Below are 17,882 nucleotides of genomic sequence, written 5' to 3' on the forward strand. Positions count from 1 at the left end.
TCTCTCTATACTTTGATCCGTTCCTTTTTAGTCTCATAGCAAAGGGTTTGAATACTTACGTAAATAAGGTATTTCTGTTTGAGTTTTTTATAAAAGTGAAACAATGTCTAAAAACCTGTTTTCGCTTTGTCATTATGGGGTACTGTGTGTAGATTGAGGAGGATAAACCATTTTAAAATAATCCATTTTAGAATAAAGCTGTAACGTAACAAAATTTGGAAAAAGTCAAGGGTTCTGAATACTTTCCGAAGGCACTGTACAACCCTTTCCACAGAAGGTTCTACATGGAACCCATAAGAGTTCCATGTAGAACCTTCTGTGGAGATGAGATAAGATGAGGAGCATTGTCTCTTGAGCATTGTCTCTTGTCTAGAATAGACACGCCATGATGCTCTCTGGGGTCAACAACATTCTCCACATTCATTTTCAGCTGTTTCTCATTTCCTGTCTCTGTCTGCAGAACTTGAGTCATTTGGTTGGACCAATGATGACAGGGGAGGGGAATTGATTCTGGAGGCAATCCTACTTTCTCTGGTCATCTGTAACGTCTCCGGAGTGCACTTGAGGCTACGACTTAAAAAAGGTACTAAACTAAAAGAAACACTATATATAGAAAAGTACAAGGACACCACTTGAAATGAGTGGATTCGGCTATTTGAGTCAAACCTGTTGCTGACAGGTCGACAACACAGCCATGCAATCTCCATAGACAAACAGTGGCAGTAGAATGCAGAGGTCAGTGACTTTGAACGTGGCACCGTCGTAAGATGCCACTTTTCCAACAAGTCAGTTTGTCAAATGTCTGCCCTGCAAGAGCTGTCCCAATCAACTGTAAGTGCTGTTATTGTGACAAGGAAACATCTAGGAGCAACATCTAGGGCTCAGACGCGAAGTGGCAGGCCACACAAGCTCGCAGGACAGGACCCCGAGTGCCGAAACGCTTTAGCTCCCGAGTTCCAAACTGCCTCTGGAAGCAACATCAGCACAAGAAGTGTTCGTCGGGAGCTACATGAAATGGGTTTCCATGGCCAAGCAGCCACACACAAGTCTAAGATCACCATGCGAAATGCCAAGTGTCGGCTGGAGTGGTGTAAAGCTCGCCCCAATTGGACTCTGGAGCAGTCGAAACGCGTTCTCTGGAGTGATGAATCATGCTTCACCATCTGGCAGTCCAATGGACAAATCTGGGTTTGGCGGATGCCAGGAGAACGCTACCTGCCCGAATGCATAGTGCCAACTGTAAAGTGTGGTGGAGGAGGAATAATGGTCTGGGGCTGTTTTTCATGGTTCGGGCTAGGCACCTTAGTTCCAGTGAAGAGAAATCTTAACACTATAGCATACAATGACATTCTAGACGATTCTGTGCTTTCAACTTTGTGGCAACAGCTTGGGGAAGGCCCTTTCCTGTTTCAGCATTACAATTCCCCTGTGCACAAAGCAAGGTCCATACAGAAATGGTTTGTCGAGATCGGTCTGGAAGAACTTGACTGGCGTGCACAGAGCCCTGACCTCAACCCCATCGAACACCTTTGGGATGAATTGGAATGCCGACTGCGAGCCAGGCCTAATCGCCCAACATCAGTGCACAACCTCACTAATGCTCTTGTGGCTGGAATGGAAGCAAGGCCCCACTGATATAGCAGAAAAGGGGGGACCAACTCCACAGTAATGCCCATGATTTTGGAACGAGATGTTCGACGAGCAGGTGTCCACATACTTTTGGTGGACAAAATACAAAATACAACCCTCGCCAACGATGACCTTGGCTGCATCCTGAACAGCTTTAGGCTGCATGTTTTCCTCCACTATTTCTGATAGTTAACATAATCATTCATGATTTATTGATTCAGTCTACTAAACATGTATATCAGCATAAAGTCAGAAACAGCTTTATGAGGAAGCCAAATGAGAAAGTTCACACAATACAACAGACGACGTGATGCTTCTTCATTTTGCAGCGAGAGACATCCTTTGTTGTATATTTCGCCTGCTGCAACATACATATCTGCTAGACTGAATGAGTGTTGTCGTAACAACCGAACAGAGCATTACAGGAGGAAATCATCATTGTTGGACAATGCTGTAAAACCCTGAGGCACATCACCAAATCCTTCTTAGTTATTGCTGTCTGCCATTAACTACTGTTGCTCCCCCCCTCCCCATGACAAGACAGATGATGATGGGACTGAATGACTGGATGTGCAGGCAGCTATAGGACAGTGGCGGGTTAGTAAGATGGTGGATAGTGACACATTTGTGACTCAAAATGCTCTGTGAAGTGTAGTTTGCAGTGTTCTTTAAGTGAAGTGTATTATTGAGTGGATACAATGAAGAGTGAATGGTAATGCATTGTAGTGAATCGGTTTCCTCTGCCCTTAACTCGCGAACACTGCGCGCACACACACACCACACACATGCCAGCACGCAAATGCACCAGTGGACGCTGCTGAGGGGAGAATGGTTCATAATAATGGCCGGAACGGAGCAAATGGAATGGCATTAAACACCTGGAATCCATGTGTTTGACGTATTGGATACCATTCCACCGATTCTGCTCCAGTCATTACTACGAGCCCATTCTCCTGTGAAATGCACGCACACGCACACGCACACACACACACACACACACACACACACACACACACACACACTGGCACCCCATGCTCCCACCATCTGTGCCTCTTTAGCCTCTTTCAACACCAACTCTGATGCTGTCTCAGTTTCAGCGCCCACCACTCCATGGTAAGTAGGCTGCTACAGTGTCTATGTGTGTGTTTGTGTGCATGTGCGTGTGCGAGTCCTTAACCAAGTCTCTATCTGGTTGTCTATTTGTGCCAGTGTGAGGAGCAGACTCCATGTGACGCTACAACAGTCTGTGGCACATGGGCCACACTGTGAGCCTGATGTGGGATCAGTTCCTACCAGGGCTGGGTCTGTGCCTGGGCTATTAGGGGATCTCATTACTCTAACACCCCCACTGGCAGCTCAGGGGTTTGGGGTCGGCGTGGAGGGATGTAGGGTAGTGGACCATATACACTCATCAGGAGAAGAGGGGAGAGGAGAAAAACAGGAGATGAGAAGAGAGGAAGGGATGAAGGAAATGAAGTACACACAGAGATATGAGTAAAGAAGTATGAATAGGAAACTAGACGAGGTGGGGAAAAGAATAGTAGACAGAAAGGCAGAAAGGAGAAGAAGAGAGGTGCGAAAGGAAGAAGAGACGGAGAGATTAGGAGTTTCCTCTTCAAGAAGTGTGAAGAGGAAACGATGGGAGGGGAGGAAAAGGAACAAAACAGAAAGAAGCGAGGAGAGGAGGAGGGGAGATGAGAGAGGCCATCCAGATTGCCCTGAGCAGGGCTGAGGGAGCCAAGTGGAGAGGCTCACTGTCTACGTCATTTCTCAAGTGGAGGGAAGATGTTAGCCCACAGCCCAGCATCTCTGTGACACTGTCCCCAGCCCTGACATACTGCATGGTGTGTAGGAGCCAAGGTTCTCAAGCCCCGACACAGCATGGTGAATATTCATCATGGAAACACACATTAGCATTTATGCAGAGTGACAACAGTATCAAGTCTTTCATTAGAAAAGATGCTCCTTCCTGTACCTGGACTATAATTATGACAGAAAATGAACAGAGATAGAGACAGAGAGTGAAAGAAAGAGAGATGTGTGGGAGAGATCAATCAATCATTCTAGCCGAGCATTAAAATAATCTGCCCTCGATTCAGAGCCACCTGGGGCCAGGAGAATTAAAGAGGATCTCATCTCTTTGGACGAAATAATGCAAAGGTGCTTTAGTCGGCTGTGGTCCGGTCTCCTCTCTGAACTCCTTTGGGCTGCTTTCTCATTAATCGTGCTGCTGCTATCTCTGCAGCGATCAATGGCTTAACTGCCTCTTTCAGATGCTGCTTTCTAGTCTGCCTCTCCCTCTCTCTCCCCTGATGGACTGTTTAGATCACAGTGCAGTGAAAGACCTCAGGGAGAGAATTCATTCCCCTGCTGCTCCATCAGATGAAAAAGAAAAAGCATGGCTGCATGCTGCCGGTCACTGGACTTGAGGACGGAGGGATGGATGGCCAGGCAGGCAAGCAGGGCACCCCCTCGTCCCCTACTTCCCTGCTCCATCCCTCTCCTCTCATCTGCAGCCAAACCATCCTCTAATATCCGTCTTTATGCCTCCTTTCACTTACTTAATGGGTTCGGTGGGGTCAGCTCTCCTGGCTTTCTGTTCAGCAGACAACTGCTCCCACTTGAAATGTAGACTCCAGTCGAAGCCTGCGGCAGAGCGAGAGAGAGATAATCACAACATGAACTGGGAATGAGGGAGGGTGAAGGAGAGAGGGAGGGGAGAGAGAGAGAGAGAGAGAGAGAGAGAGAGAGGGAGGGGGAGAGAGAGAGAGAGAGAGAGAGAGAGAGAGAGAGAGAGAGAGAGAGAGAGAGAGAGAGAGAGGGAGGGGGAGAGAGAGAGAGAGAGAGAGAGGGAGGAGAGAGAGAGAGAGAGAGAGAGGGAGGGGGAGAGAGAGAGAGAGGGAGGGAGGGGGAGAGAGAGAGAGAGAGAGAGAGAGGGAGGGGGAGAGAGAGAGAGAGAGAGAGAGAGAGAGAGAGAAGGTAAGTCAGGGGAGGGTCAGGAGGAGAGCATTGCAGGTCAGAATGAAGATTTAGAAGAAGGAGAGATATGGAAAGAGTGAGGAAGAACAATAGTTGAGAAAAGGAAAGGGAGACGGGTCAGGAGAGATCAGTGCAGGGCAGAGAGAAGGGGACCAAACGATTAATAACAAAAGGATAATGGGAAGAGAGGGGTGAGGAGGAGGGTGGACTGTTAAGGCGGGTTCGATTATAAACGCTGCAACAGCCATCACATCCACAGAAGCCCCCTTCTTTCATCACATGCTTTATTAATCTCTGACAGAACACTGTCAATAATTACAGCCACCATTCCTGCTAACGTCTCCTATTTAATTACTCAAATGATTAATTATGGCTGATTATGGCTCATGGGCTAATGGCTGATCTGGCCTGACCCTTTGGAATGACCTTTACACAAGAGCTTTTTAAAAGCCCAGCCCATCCCGTCTTGCACAGATGCAGTGCCCTTAATGTCTCCAAATATATGCATGAGAAGACCAATGCATATTTGCTCAATTGATACCTACTGTATGTGTGGATGTACTGTATGTGTGGATGTGTCTGCATGTGTGTGTGAGTATAGATGCGTGTATGTGTGTGCGTCTGCGAATGCATGCGTGCCCATGTGTGTTTCTGTGCTTGTCTCAGTATGAGTGTGTGTGTGTGTGTGTGTGTGTGTGTGTGTGTGTGTGTGTGTGTGTGTGTGCAGGGGAGAGAGAGAGAGGGTCCGATTTGGCAGGCAGACCCAGGAGTGTTAGCGCAGCAGTCTGCAGGCAGGCAGGGCCGGGTCTCTGTGGATCGATGTGGCTCTATTGACACCACAACTTTTTCATGTTATGACAGATGGCTCCTTCAATAATTAAAATATCCAATCTGAGGCCTAGGAGTATCAGCCCCATTAATTGTCGTATCCAGTTCTCTAGGAACACTGATAGGAGCTGTTCATCTGGCTGTGTGTGTGTGTGTGTGTGTGTGTGTGTGTGTGTGTGTGTGTGTGTGTGTGTGTGTGTGTGTGTGTGTGTGTGTGTGTGTGTGTGTGTGTGTGTGTGTGTGTGTGTGTGTGTGTGTGTGTGTATATATATATGTGCATAGCCTCAACTAGCCAGTTAATGGAGACCTGGTAGCCTGGGGGATGGAAAGTGAAAGGAGAGAGGGATGGGGTCAGGAGTGAGGGATGAAAAGATGGATGAGTCATTGGAGAGAGGGAGGCACTAGACAGGGGTGGAAAGAGGGCTGGAGATGAAGAGATGGATAGAGAGAGGGAGGGACATAGGTGTGGAGAGAGCGATGAAAACGGGGAGGTCAAGCCCTTATAGCTCTATACCTCCACGGAGGTCAGAGGAGGCTGCTACGTAAGCGAATGTATCCATGTTAATGATGTCGATCACTGGGCTCACCACACAGGTGGGGTCCTGGGGAGGCAAGAGAGAGACTGGAGTCAGAGACCATGTTCAAAACATACAGTAACAATGGGACATACGGTAATAATGGGATTTGATTCAGTATTCATTATTTACAGTTCAGCAGCTGAAGTTAATGAGGAAGGTGTGTGTGTAATGAGGGGCATTGATGTGCTGCAGGGCACTGATTAAACATGCATTATGTTCATACAGTAGGTCACACAGAAGGTTGGATGATGTTTCAGTCAATGCTCTGGAGCTAATTTACAAGTCGCTTGAGGACAAGGAAATACCATGGTAGAATGCCTACCTTTAGGAAATGTGATACATTGTGCTGCGTTTCTTGATGTACTGCCCTTAGAATTACTTGACAGATGTGACAGTCTCTCAGGCTCATTGTCTTTCACCCTTGGCTGCCCAGCTAATCTAAGGTACTGTACATCGATCAGTGTCTTTGATCAGATCAGACAGAGTGAAGAGGAGGTTAACGGGTGGTGTGTGAAAGTCATGTCTCTAAATATTCTTCACACACACCCATGCAAACAAACACTCTCACACACCAGTCAGCATTCACACACACACACACACACAAACTAGTTAGCGCTGACAGGCAGACACAAGCCCAGTCACAGTCAAAGCCCACAACAGAATCACCTTCAGCTGCTGACACAGTCACACACACACACACAAACACAGTGACAGGCAGCATCCAGGGCGGTCTGACCGCATCATCTGACATTTGATTTGTCTCCTCAGCTTCAGCATCCCGTTCAGCTCATGTCTCACACATGCTCATCTGCTCTACTTCAAAAATATTTGTTTTCTCCCATCTCTCTATTCCCCCCCCCTTTCTCTCTCTCTCTCTCTCTCTCTCTCTCTGCTATGGTGTTCAGTCAAGGTGATTTGCCTTGACCGGCAACCATCCTTCCCAAGACTGCCGTGGTGTGTTTCCCGGGACACAAGAATACATAGTCATCAAATCCCTTTCAACCAATTGCAAAAATCCTTCTCTTCTCCGACATTATGCTGCTCTGAGAGGAATGGTCTATTACAGCAGTGTGGTGTGTCATGAATACTATACATCTGTCTTTGTGCCTGCATTGACACAAATCAATAAGTAATACATTCTGAAATAAATATGTATATATGAGGACAGTGATGGATGACTCCCTCAGAACAAAATCAATCCTGCTTCTTTTTATATTTTGATTGTTGTAGACAAGAGCTTCCTGTATTAACACATACTGTATATTTTATAACTTCCTGTGATATGCCTCGCAGTGCCAAATCCAAAATAATGTCAGCAAGTTTTTGAGATTTTAAGGCCAGACATCGGCAACTGCACCAGGGCATTAAGATTCAGACAGCACTTTGAAGTCAGACATGCATTAAGGTTAGCATATAATTGAATATAACATGTAATCCCCCCAGCATTAGTCATAGGCCTCTTTCAATGTTTAGAAAGCAGCATGTCCGTATAAGAGCTTTTAAGGCGAGAGAGAGTCAACCGTCAATCCTCTGTCTTAGCCTGGGGGAGATGGAGGGATGAGACAGAGACAGAGAGGGAAGAGTGCTGTTGGTGTAAATGGAGGGAGTACTGCACTTATTCCAGATTAGGGGCAATCAGTGGAACAGCAGAAGGTAAGCTGCCATTTTCACCCCAGTCACACCACTCTACCGTCAGCCGCACGAAGAGTGGGGTTGGTGCTGGTCACTGAGACTGACAGTTCACAACACACAATGCTCCACTTCAACACAAACTAGGAGGGAGTTTATCATTCATTTCTGGAGATATAGAAATATGCCAAAAAGAGAAAGCATGTGTTGGAGAACAGGTTGAGGGTTTTCTTCCTTCAGGTAAGTGTGTAGTGTATACTGTCAAAAGGAGAAATACACATTGGAGATCATTGGAGGGTGCAGTTAGTGTCTCAAGATCCCAAGAAACGTCATTTTGTTCAGGGAGAATGATGTCAAAAGTCTATAGGTGAATGGGGTGGATATTCTTTTTATTTTGGGTTATCCATCAGAAGGTATAGAGTATGCCTAGGATGTGTCACAGCCTGTACTGTTATTGTAGATGTAGTGTCACTGCCTGTACTGTTACTGTAGATGCAGGATGTGTCACTGTCTGTACTGTTACTGTAGATGTAGTGTCACTGCCTGTACTGTTACCGTAGATGTAGTGTCACTGCCTGTACAGTTACTGTAGATGTAGTGTCACTGCCTGTACTATTAACGTAGATGAAGTGTCACTGCCTGTACTGTTAACGTAGACGTAGTGTCACTGCCTGTACTGTTACCGTAGATGTAGTGTCACTGCCTGTACTGTTACCGTAGATGTAGTGTCACTGCCTGTACTGTTACCGTAAATGTAGTGTCACTTTCTGTACTGTTACTGTAGATGTAGTGTCACTGCCTGTACTGTAACCGTAGATGTAGTGTTACTGCCTGTACTGTTACTGTAGATGTAGTGTCACTGCCTGTACTGTTACTGTAGATGTAGGATATGTCACTGCCTGTACTGTTACTGTAAATGTAGTGCCACTGCCTGTACTGTTATTGTAGATGTAGTGTCACTGCTTGTACTGTAGATACAGGATGTGTCACTGCCTGTACTGTTACTGTAAATGTAGTGTCACTGCCTGTACTATTACCGTAGATGTAGTGTCACTGCCCGTACTGTTACCGTAGATGTAGTGTTACTGCCTGTACTGTTACCATAGATGTAGTGTCACTGCCTGTACTGTTACCGTAAATGTAGTGTCACTTTCTGTACTGTTACTGTAGATGTAGTGTCACTGCCTGTACTGTAACCGTAGATGTAGTGTTACTGCCTGTACTGTTACTGTAGATGTAGTGTCACTGCCTGTACTGTTACTGTAGATGTAGGATATGTCACTGCCTGTACTGTTACTGTAAATGTAGTGCCACTGCCTGTACTGTTATTGTAGATGTAGTGTCACTGCCTGTACTGTAGATGCAGGATGTGTCACTGCCTAAACTGTTACTGTAAATGTAGTGTCACTGCCTGTACTATTACCGTAGATGTAGTGTCACTGCCCGTACTGTTACCGTAGATGTAGTGTTACTGCCTGTACTGTTACTGTAGATGTAGTGTCACTGCCTGTACTGTTACCGTAGATGTAGTGTCACTGCCTGTACTGTTACTGTAGATATAGTGTCACTGCCTGTACTGTTACCGTAGATGTAGTGTCACTGCCTGTACTGTTATTGTAGATGTAGGATATGTCACTGCCTGTACTGTTACTGTAGATGTTGTGTCACTACCTGTACTGTTATTGTAGATGTAGTGTCACTGCCTGTACTGTTACCGTAGATGTTGTGTCACTGCCCGTACTGTTACCGTAGATGTAGTGTCACTGCCTGTACTGTTACTGTAGATGTAGGATATGTCACTGCCTGTACTGTTACTGTAGATGTTGTGTCACTGCCTGTACTGTTACTGTAGATGTAGGATATGTCACTGCCTGTACTGTTACTGTAGATGTAGGATATGTCACTGCCTGTAATGTTACTGTAGATGTAGTGTCACTGCCTGTACTGTTATTGTAGATGTTGGATACGTCACTGCCTGTAATGTTACTGTAGATGTAGTGTCACTGCCTGTACTATTACCGTAGATGAAGTGTCACTGCCTGTACTGTTACCGTAGACGTAGTGTCACTGCCTGTACTGTTACCGTAGATGTAGTGTCACTGCCTGTACTGTTACCGTAGATGTAGTGTCACTGCCTGTACTGTTACCGTAAATGTAGTGTCACTTTCTGTACTGTTACTGTAGATGTAGTGTCACTGCCTGTACTGTAACCGTAGATGTAGTGTTACTGCCTGTACTGTTACTGTAGATGTAGTGTCACTGCCTGTACTGTTACTGTAGATGTAGGATATGTCACTGCCTGTACTGTTACTGTAAATGTAGTGCCACTGCCTGTACTGTTATTGTAGATGTAGTGTCACTGCTTGTACTGTAGATACAGGATGTGTCACTGCCTGTACTGTTACTGTAAATGTAGTGTCACTGCCTGTACTATTACCGTAGATGTAGTGTCACTGCCCGTACTGTTACCGTAGATGTAGTGTTACTGCCTGTACTGTTACCATAGATGTAGTGTCACTGCCTGTACTGTTACCGTAAATGTAGTGTCACTTTCTGTACTGTTACTGTAGATGTAGTGTCACTGCCTGTACTGTAACCGTAGATGTAGTGTTACTGCCTGTACTGTTACTGTAGATGTAGTGTCACTGCCTGTACTGTTACTGTAGATGTAGGATATGTCACTGCCTGTACTGTTACTGTAAATGTAGTGCCACTGCCTGTACTGTTATTGTAGATGTAGTGTCACTGCCTGTACTGTAGATGCAGGATGTGTCACTGCCTAAACTGTTACTGTAAATGTAGTGTCACTGCCTGTACTATTACCGTAGATGTAGTGTCACTGCCCGTACTGTTACCGTAGATGTAGTGTTACTGCATGTACTGTTACCGTAGATGTTGTGTCACTGCCCGTACTGTTACCGTAGATGTAGTGTCACTGCCTGTACTGTTACCGTAGATGTAGTGTCACTGCCTGTACTGTAATTGTAGATGTAGGATATGTCACTGCCTGTACTGTTACTGTAGATGTTGTGTCAAGCTTAACATCCTTATCATTTATCGCCCTCCAGGTTCCCTCGGAGAGTTCATCAATGAGCTTGATGCCTTGATAAGCTCCTTTCCTGAGGACGGCTCACCTCTCACAGTCCTGGGCGACTTTAACCTCCCCACGTCTTCCTTTGACTCATTCCTCTCTGCCTCCTTCTTTCCACTCCTCTCCTCTTTTGACCTCACCCTCTCACCTCCCCCCCCCCCTACTCACAAGGCAGGCAATATGCTCGACCTCATCTTTACTAGATGCTGTTCTTCCACTAACCTCATTGCAACTCCCCTCCAAGTCTCCGACCACTACCTTGTATCCTTTTCCCTCTCGCTCTCATCCAACAATTCCCACACTGCCCCTACTCGGATGGTATCGCGCCGTCCCAACCTTCGCTCTCTCTCCCCCGCTACTCTCTCCTCTTCCATCCTATCATCTCTTCCCTCTGCTCATACCTTCTCCAACCTATCTCCTGATTCTGCCTCCTCAACCCTCCTCTCTTCCCTTTCTGCATCCTTTGACTCTCTATGTCCCCTATCCTCCAGGCCGTCTCGGTCCTCCCCTCCCGCTCCGTGGCTCGACGACTCATTGCGAGCTCACAGAACAGTGCTCCGGGCAGCCGAGCGGAAATGGAGGAAAACTTGCCTCCCTGCGGACCTGGCATCCTTTCACTCCCTCCTCTCTACATTTTCCTCCTCTGTCTCTGCTGCTAAAGCCACTTTCTTCCACTCTAAATTCCAAGCATCTGCCTCTAACCCTAGGAAGCTCTTTGCCACCTTCTCCTCCCTCCTGAATCCTCCTCCCCCCTCCCTCTCTGCAGATGACTTCGTCAACCATTTTGAAAAGAAGGTCGACGACATCCGATCCTCGTTTGCTAAGTCAAACGACACCGCTGGTTCTGCTCACACTGCCCTAGGACTGCCCGTTCCATGATCTCGCCATCACGGTTGACAACTCCATTGTGTCCTCCTCCCAGAGCGCTAAGAACCTTGGCGTGATCCTGGACAACACCCTGTCGTTCTCAACTAACATCAAGGCGGTGGCCCGTTCCTGTAGGTTCATGCTCTACAACATCCGCAGAGTACGACCCTGCCTCACACAGGAAGCGGCACAGGTCCTAATCCAGGCACTTGTCATCTCCCGTCTGGATTACTGCAACTCGCTGTTGGCTGGGCTCCCTGCCTGTGCCATTAAACCCCTACAACTCATCCAGAATGCTGCAGCCCGTCTGGTGTTCAACCTTCCCAAGTTCTCTCACGTCACCCCGCTCCTCCGCTCTCTCCACTGGCTTCCAGTTGAAGCTCGCATCCGCTACAAGACCATGGTGCTTGCCTACGGAGCTGTGAGGGGAACGGCACCGCAGTACCTCCAGGCTCTGATCAGGCCCTACACCCAAACAAGGGCACTGCGTTCATCCACCTCTGGCCTGCTCGCCTCCCTACCACTGAGGAAGTACATTTCCCGCTCAGCCCAGTCAAAACTGTTCGCTGCTCTGGCCCCCCAATGGTGGAACAAACTCCCTCACGACGCCAGGACAGCGGAGTCAATCACCACCTTCCGGAGACACCTGAAACCCCACCTCTTCAAGGAATACCTAGGATAGGATAAAGTAATCCTTCTCACCCCCCTTAAATGATTTAGATGCACTATTGTAAAGTGGCTGTTCCACTGGATGTCAGAAGGTGAATTCACCAATTTGTAAGTCGCTCTGGATAAGAGCGTCTGCTAAATGACCTAAATGTAAATGTAAATGTAAATGTGAAGGAGAGACCGCATGTTTCCGTTGCAGGCCGTGTCAGTGGCACTGTATTGTCCTCAAAGCGGGCAAAAAAAGTTATTTAGTCTGCCTGGGAGCAAGACATCCTGGTCCGTGACTGGGCTGGATTTCTTCCTGTAGTCCGTGATTGACTGTAGACCCTGCCACATGCCTCTTGTGTCTGAGCCATTGAATTGAGATTCTACTTTGTCTTTGTACTAACGCTTAGCTTGTTTGATAGCCTTGCGGAGGGAATAGCTGCACTGTTTGTACTCGGTCATGTTACCAGACACCTTGCCCTGATTAAAAGCAGTGGTTCGCGCTTTCAGTTTCACGCGAATGCTGCCATCAATCCACGGTTTCTGGTTAGGGAATGTTTTAATCGTTGCTATGGGAACGACATCTTCAACGCACTTTCTAATGAACTCGCACACCGAATCAGCGTATTCGTCAATGTTGTTATCTGACGCAATACGAAACATGTCCCAGTCCACGTGATGGAAGCAGTCTAGGAGTGTGGAGTCAGCTTGGTCGGACCAGCGTTGGACAGACCTCAGCGTGGGAGCTTCTTGTTTTAGTTTTTGTCTGTAGGCAGGTATCAGCAAAATGGAGTCGTGGTCAGCTTTTCCGAAAGGGGGGCGGGGCAGGGCCTTATATGCGTCGCGGAAGTTAGAGTAACAGTGATCCAAGGTTTTTCCACCCCTGGTTGCGCAATCGATATGCTGATAAAATTTAGGGAGTCTTGTTTTCAGATTAGCCTTGTTAACATCCCCAGCAACAATGAATGCAGCCTCCGGATAAATGGTTTCCAGTTTGCAAAGAGTTAAATAAAGTTTGTTCAGAGCCATCGATGTGTCTGCTTGGGGGAGGATATATACGGCTGTGATTATAATCGAAGAGAATTCTCTTGGTAGATAATCCGTTCTACATTTGATTGTGAGGAATTCTAAATCAGGTGAACAGAAGGATTTGAGTTCCTGTATGTTTCTTTCATCGCACCATGTCTCGTTAGCCATAAGGCATACGCCCCCACCCCTACTTCTTACCAGAAAGGTGTTTGTTTCTGTCGGCGCGATGCGTGGAGAAACCCGTTGGCTGCACCGCTTTCGGATAGCGTCTCTCCAGTGAGCCATGTTTCCGTGAAGCACAGAACGTTACAGTCTCTGATGTCCCTCTGGAATGCTTCCCTTGCTCGGATTTCATCAACCTTGTTGTCAAGAGACTGGACATTGGCAAGAAGAATGCTAGGGAGTGGTGCACGGTGTGCCCGTCTCCGGAGTCTGACCAGAAGACCGCCTCGTTTCCCTCTTTTTCAGAGTTGTTTTTTTGGGTCGCTGCATACGATCCATTCCGTTGTCCTGTTTGTAAGGCAGAACACAGGATCCGCGTCGCGAAAAACATATTCTTGGTCGTACTGATGGTGAGTTGACGCTGATCTTATATACAGTAGTTCTTCTCGACTGTATGTAATGAAACCTAAGATGACCTGGGGTACTAATGTAAGAAATAACACGTAAAAAAAAACAAAGAACTGCATAGTTTCCTAGGAACGCGAAGCGAGGCGGCCATCTCTGTCGGCGCCGGAAGTGTAACCCTACTGTAGATGTAGGATGTGTCACTGCCTGTACTATTACTGTAGATGTAGTGTCACTGCCTGTACTGTTACTGTAGATGTAGTGTCACTGCCTGTACTGTTATTGTAGATGTAGCATGTGTCACTGCCTGTACTGTTACTGTAGATGTAGTGTCACTGCCTGTACTGTTACTGTAGATGTAGAATGTGTCACTGCCTGTACTGTTATTGTAGATGTAGTGTCACTGCCTGTACTGTTACCGTAGATGTAGTATGTGTCACTGCCTGTACTATTACAGTAGATGTAGTGTCACTGCCTGTACTGTTACTGTAGATGTAGTATGTGTCACTGCCTGTACTATTACAGTAGATGTAGTGTCACTGCCTGTACTGTTACTGTAGATGTAGTGTCACTGCCTGTACTGTTATTGTAGATGTCGTGTCACTGCCTGTACTGTTAATGTAGATGTAGGATATGTCACTGCCTGTACTATAAATGTAAATGTAGTGTCACTGCCTGTACTGTTACTGTAAATGTAGTGTCATTGCCTGTACTGTTACTGTAAATGTAGTGTCACTGTCTGTACTGTTACTGTAGTTGTAATGCCACTGCCTGTACTGTTACTATAGATTTAGTGTCACTGCCTGTACTGTTACTGTAGATTTAGTGTCACTGACTTTACTGTCACTCTAGATGTAGGATTTGTCACTGCCTGTACTGTTACTGTAGATGTAGGATGTGTCACTGCCTGTACTATTACTGTAGATGTAGTGCCACTGCCTGTACTGTTACTGTAGATTTAGTGTCACTGACTGTACTGTTACTCTAGATGTAGGATTTGTCACTGCCTGTACTGTTACTGTAGATGTAGGATGTGTCACTGCCTGTACTGTTATTGAAGATGTAGTGTCACTGCCTGTACTGTTATTGTAGATGTAGGATGTGTAACTGCCTGTACAGTTACTGTAGATGTAGTGTCACTGCTTCTCCTGTTACTGTAGATGTAGGATGTGTCACTGCCTGTACTATAAATGTAAATGTAGTGTCACTGCCTGTACTGTTACTGTAAATGTAGTGTCACTGACTGTATTGTTACTGTAGACGTAGGATTTGTCACTGCCTTTACTGTTACTGTAGATGTAGGATGTGTCACTGCCTGTACTGTTATTGTAGATGTCGTGTCACTGCCTGTACTGTTAATGTAGATGTAGGATATGTCACTGCCTGTACTATAAATGGAAATGTAGTGTCACTGCCTGTACTATAAATGTAAATGTAGTGTCACTGCCTGTACTGTTACTGTAAATGTAGTGTCATTGCCTGTACTGTTACTGTAAATGTAGTGTCACTGTCTGTACTGTTACTGTAGTTGTAATGCCACTGCCTGTACTGTTACTGTAGATTTAGTGTCACTGCCTGTACTGTTACTGTAGATTTAGTGTCACTGACTGTACTGTTATTGTAGATGTAGGATGTGTAACTGCCTGTACTGTTACTGTAGATGTAGGATGTGTCACTGCCTGTACTATTACTGTAGATGTAGTGCCACTGCCTGTACTGTTACTGTAGATTTAGTGTCACTGACTGTACTGTTACTCTAGATGTAGGATTTGTCACTGCCTGTACTGTTACTGTAGATGTAGGATGTGTCACTGCCTGTACTGTTATTGTAGATGTAGTGTCACTGCCTGTACTGTTATTGTAGATGTAGGATGTGTAACATCCTGTACAGTTACTGTAGATGTAGTGTCACTGCTTCTCCTGTTACTGTAGATGTAGGATGTGTCACTGCCTGTACTATAAATGTAAATGTAGTGTCACTGCCTGTACTGTTACTGTAAATGTAGTGTCACTGTCTGTACTGTTACTGTAGTTGTAATGCCACTGCCTGTACTGTTACTGTAGATTTAGTGTCACTGCCTGTACTGTTACTGTAGATTTAGTGTCACTGACTGTACTGTCACTCTAGATGTAGGATTTGTCACTGCCTGTACTGTTACTGTAGATGTAGGATGTGTCACTGCCTGTACTGTTATTGTAGATGTAGTGTCACTGCCTGTACTGTTACTGTGGCTGTAGGATGTATCACTGCCTGTAATGTACCTCTTTGATCCTCTGGAGCAGCGGAGGCAGCCAGTCTTTGTTGACCTCACAGTGACTGTCCAGGAAGGTCAGGACCCCGGCCTTAGCCGCGTCCGCCCCACGAACCCTGGAGCGGATCAGACCTGTCAAAGAGGGGAAAAGAAAGGGAGATTCCTTATCTCTAACCACTGCTGTGTGTGTGTGCACTATACACGTGTGTCTACCTACCTGTGTCTGTCTGTGTCTAAACCCAACCACCGTGTCTAAACCCAACCACCGCGTCTAAACCCATCCACCGTGTCTAAACCCAACCACCGTGTCTAAACCCATCCACCGTGTCTAAACCCATCCACCGTGTCTAAACCCAACCACCGCGTCTAAACCCAACCACCGCGTCTAAACCCAACCACCGTGTCTAAACCCAATCACCGTGTCTAAACCCATCCACCGTGTCTAAACCCATCCACCGTGTCTAAACCCAACCACCGTGTCTAAACCCATCCACCGTGTCTAAACCCAACCACCGTGTCTAAACCCAACCACCGTGTCTAAACCCAACCACCGTGTCTAAACCCAACCACCGTGTCTAAACCCAACCACCGTGTCTAAACCCAACCACCGTGTCTAAACCCAACCACCGTGTCTAAACCCAACCACCGTGTCTAAACCCAACCACCGTGTCTAAACCCAACCACCGTGTCTAAACCCAACCACCGTGTCTAAACCCAACCACCGTGTCTAAACCCAACCACCGTGTCTAACCCCAACCACCGTGTCTAAACCCATCCACCGTGTCTAAACCCATCCACCGTGTCTAAACCCAACCACCGTGTCTAAACCCAACCACCGTGTCTAAACCCAACCACCGTGTCTAAACCCAACCACCGTGTCTAAACCCAACCACCGTGTCTAAACCCAACCACCGTGTCTAAACCCAACCACCGTGTCTAAACCCAACCACCGTGTCTAACCCCAACCACCGTGTCTAAACCCAACCACCGTGTCTAAACCCAACCACCGTGTCTAAACCCAACCACCGTGTCTAAACCCAACCACCGTGTCTAAACCCAACCACCGTGTCTAAACCCAACCACCGTGTCTAAACCCAACCACCGTGTCTAAACCCAACCACCGTGTCTAAACCCAACCACCGTGTCTAAACCCAACCACCGTGTCTAAACCCAACCACCGTGTCTAAACCCAACCACCGTGTCTAAACCCAACCACCGTGTCTAAACCCAACCACCGTTTCTAAACCCAACCACCGTGTCTAAACCCAACCACCGTGTCTAAACCCAACCACCGTGTCTAAACCCAACCACCGTGTCTAAACCCAACCACCGTGTCTAAACCCAACCACCGTGTCTAAACCCAACCACCGTGTCTAAACCCAACCACCGTGTCTAAACCCATCCACCGTGTCTAAACCCAACCACCGTGTCTAAACCCAACCACCGTGTCTAAACCCAACCACCGCGTCTAAACCCAACCACCGCGTCTAAACCCAACCACCGCGTCTAAACCCAACCACCGTGTCTAAACCCAACCACCGTGTCTAAACCCAACCACCGTGTCTAAACCCATCCACCGTGTCTAAACCCAACCACCGTGTCGTAAACCCAACCACTGTGTCTAAACCCAACCACTGTGTCTAAACCCAACCACTGTGTCTAAACCCAACCACTGTGTCTAAACCCAACCACTGTCAAATATTATGTTGTAAGTGTTTCTTCTCAGATACTCTGAACACAGTGAAGTCCCTGTATTGTCCATTTCATGCGTGGAGACAA

General features: G+C 46.8%; 1 protein-coding gene across 1 annotated transcript in view; it reads right to left on the reverse strand.

Annotated features, from left to right (window-relative positions):
* LOC135557614 (polypeptide N-acetylgalactosaminyltransferase 14-like) overlaps positions 1-17,882 on the reverse strand; it is a 120,867-nt gene that overhangs the window by 20,615 nt on the left and 82,370 nt on the right. The window contains exons 6-8 of the mRNA XM_064991054.1: positions 16,114-16,235; positions 5,951-6,038; positions 4,191-4,275 (exon numbers count right to left, since the gene is read on the reverse strand). Of these exons, the coding sequence (XP_064847126.1) occupies positions 4,191-4,275; positions 5,951-6,038; positions 16,114-16,235 (295 nt within the window). The remainder of the gene's footprint in view (positions 1-4,190; positions 4,276-5,950; positions 6,039-16,113; positions 16,236-17,882) is intronic.

Source organism: Oncorhynchus masou, chromosome 16 (assembly GCF_036934945.1).
Source record: "Oncorhynchus masou masou isolate Uvic2021 chromosome 16, UVic_Omas_1.1, whole genome shotgun sequence".
NCBI lineage: Eukaryota > Metazoa > Chordata > Actinopteri > Salmoniformes > Salmonidae > Oncorhynchus > Oncorhynchus masou.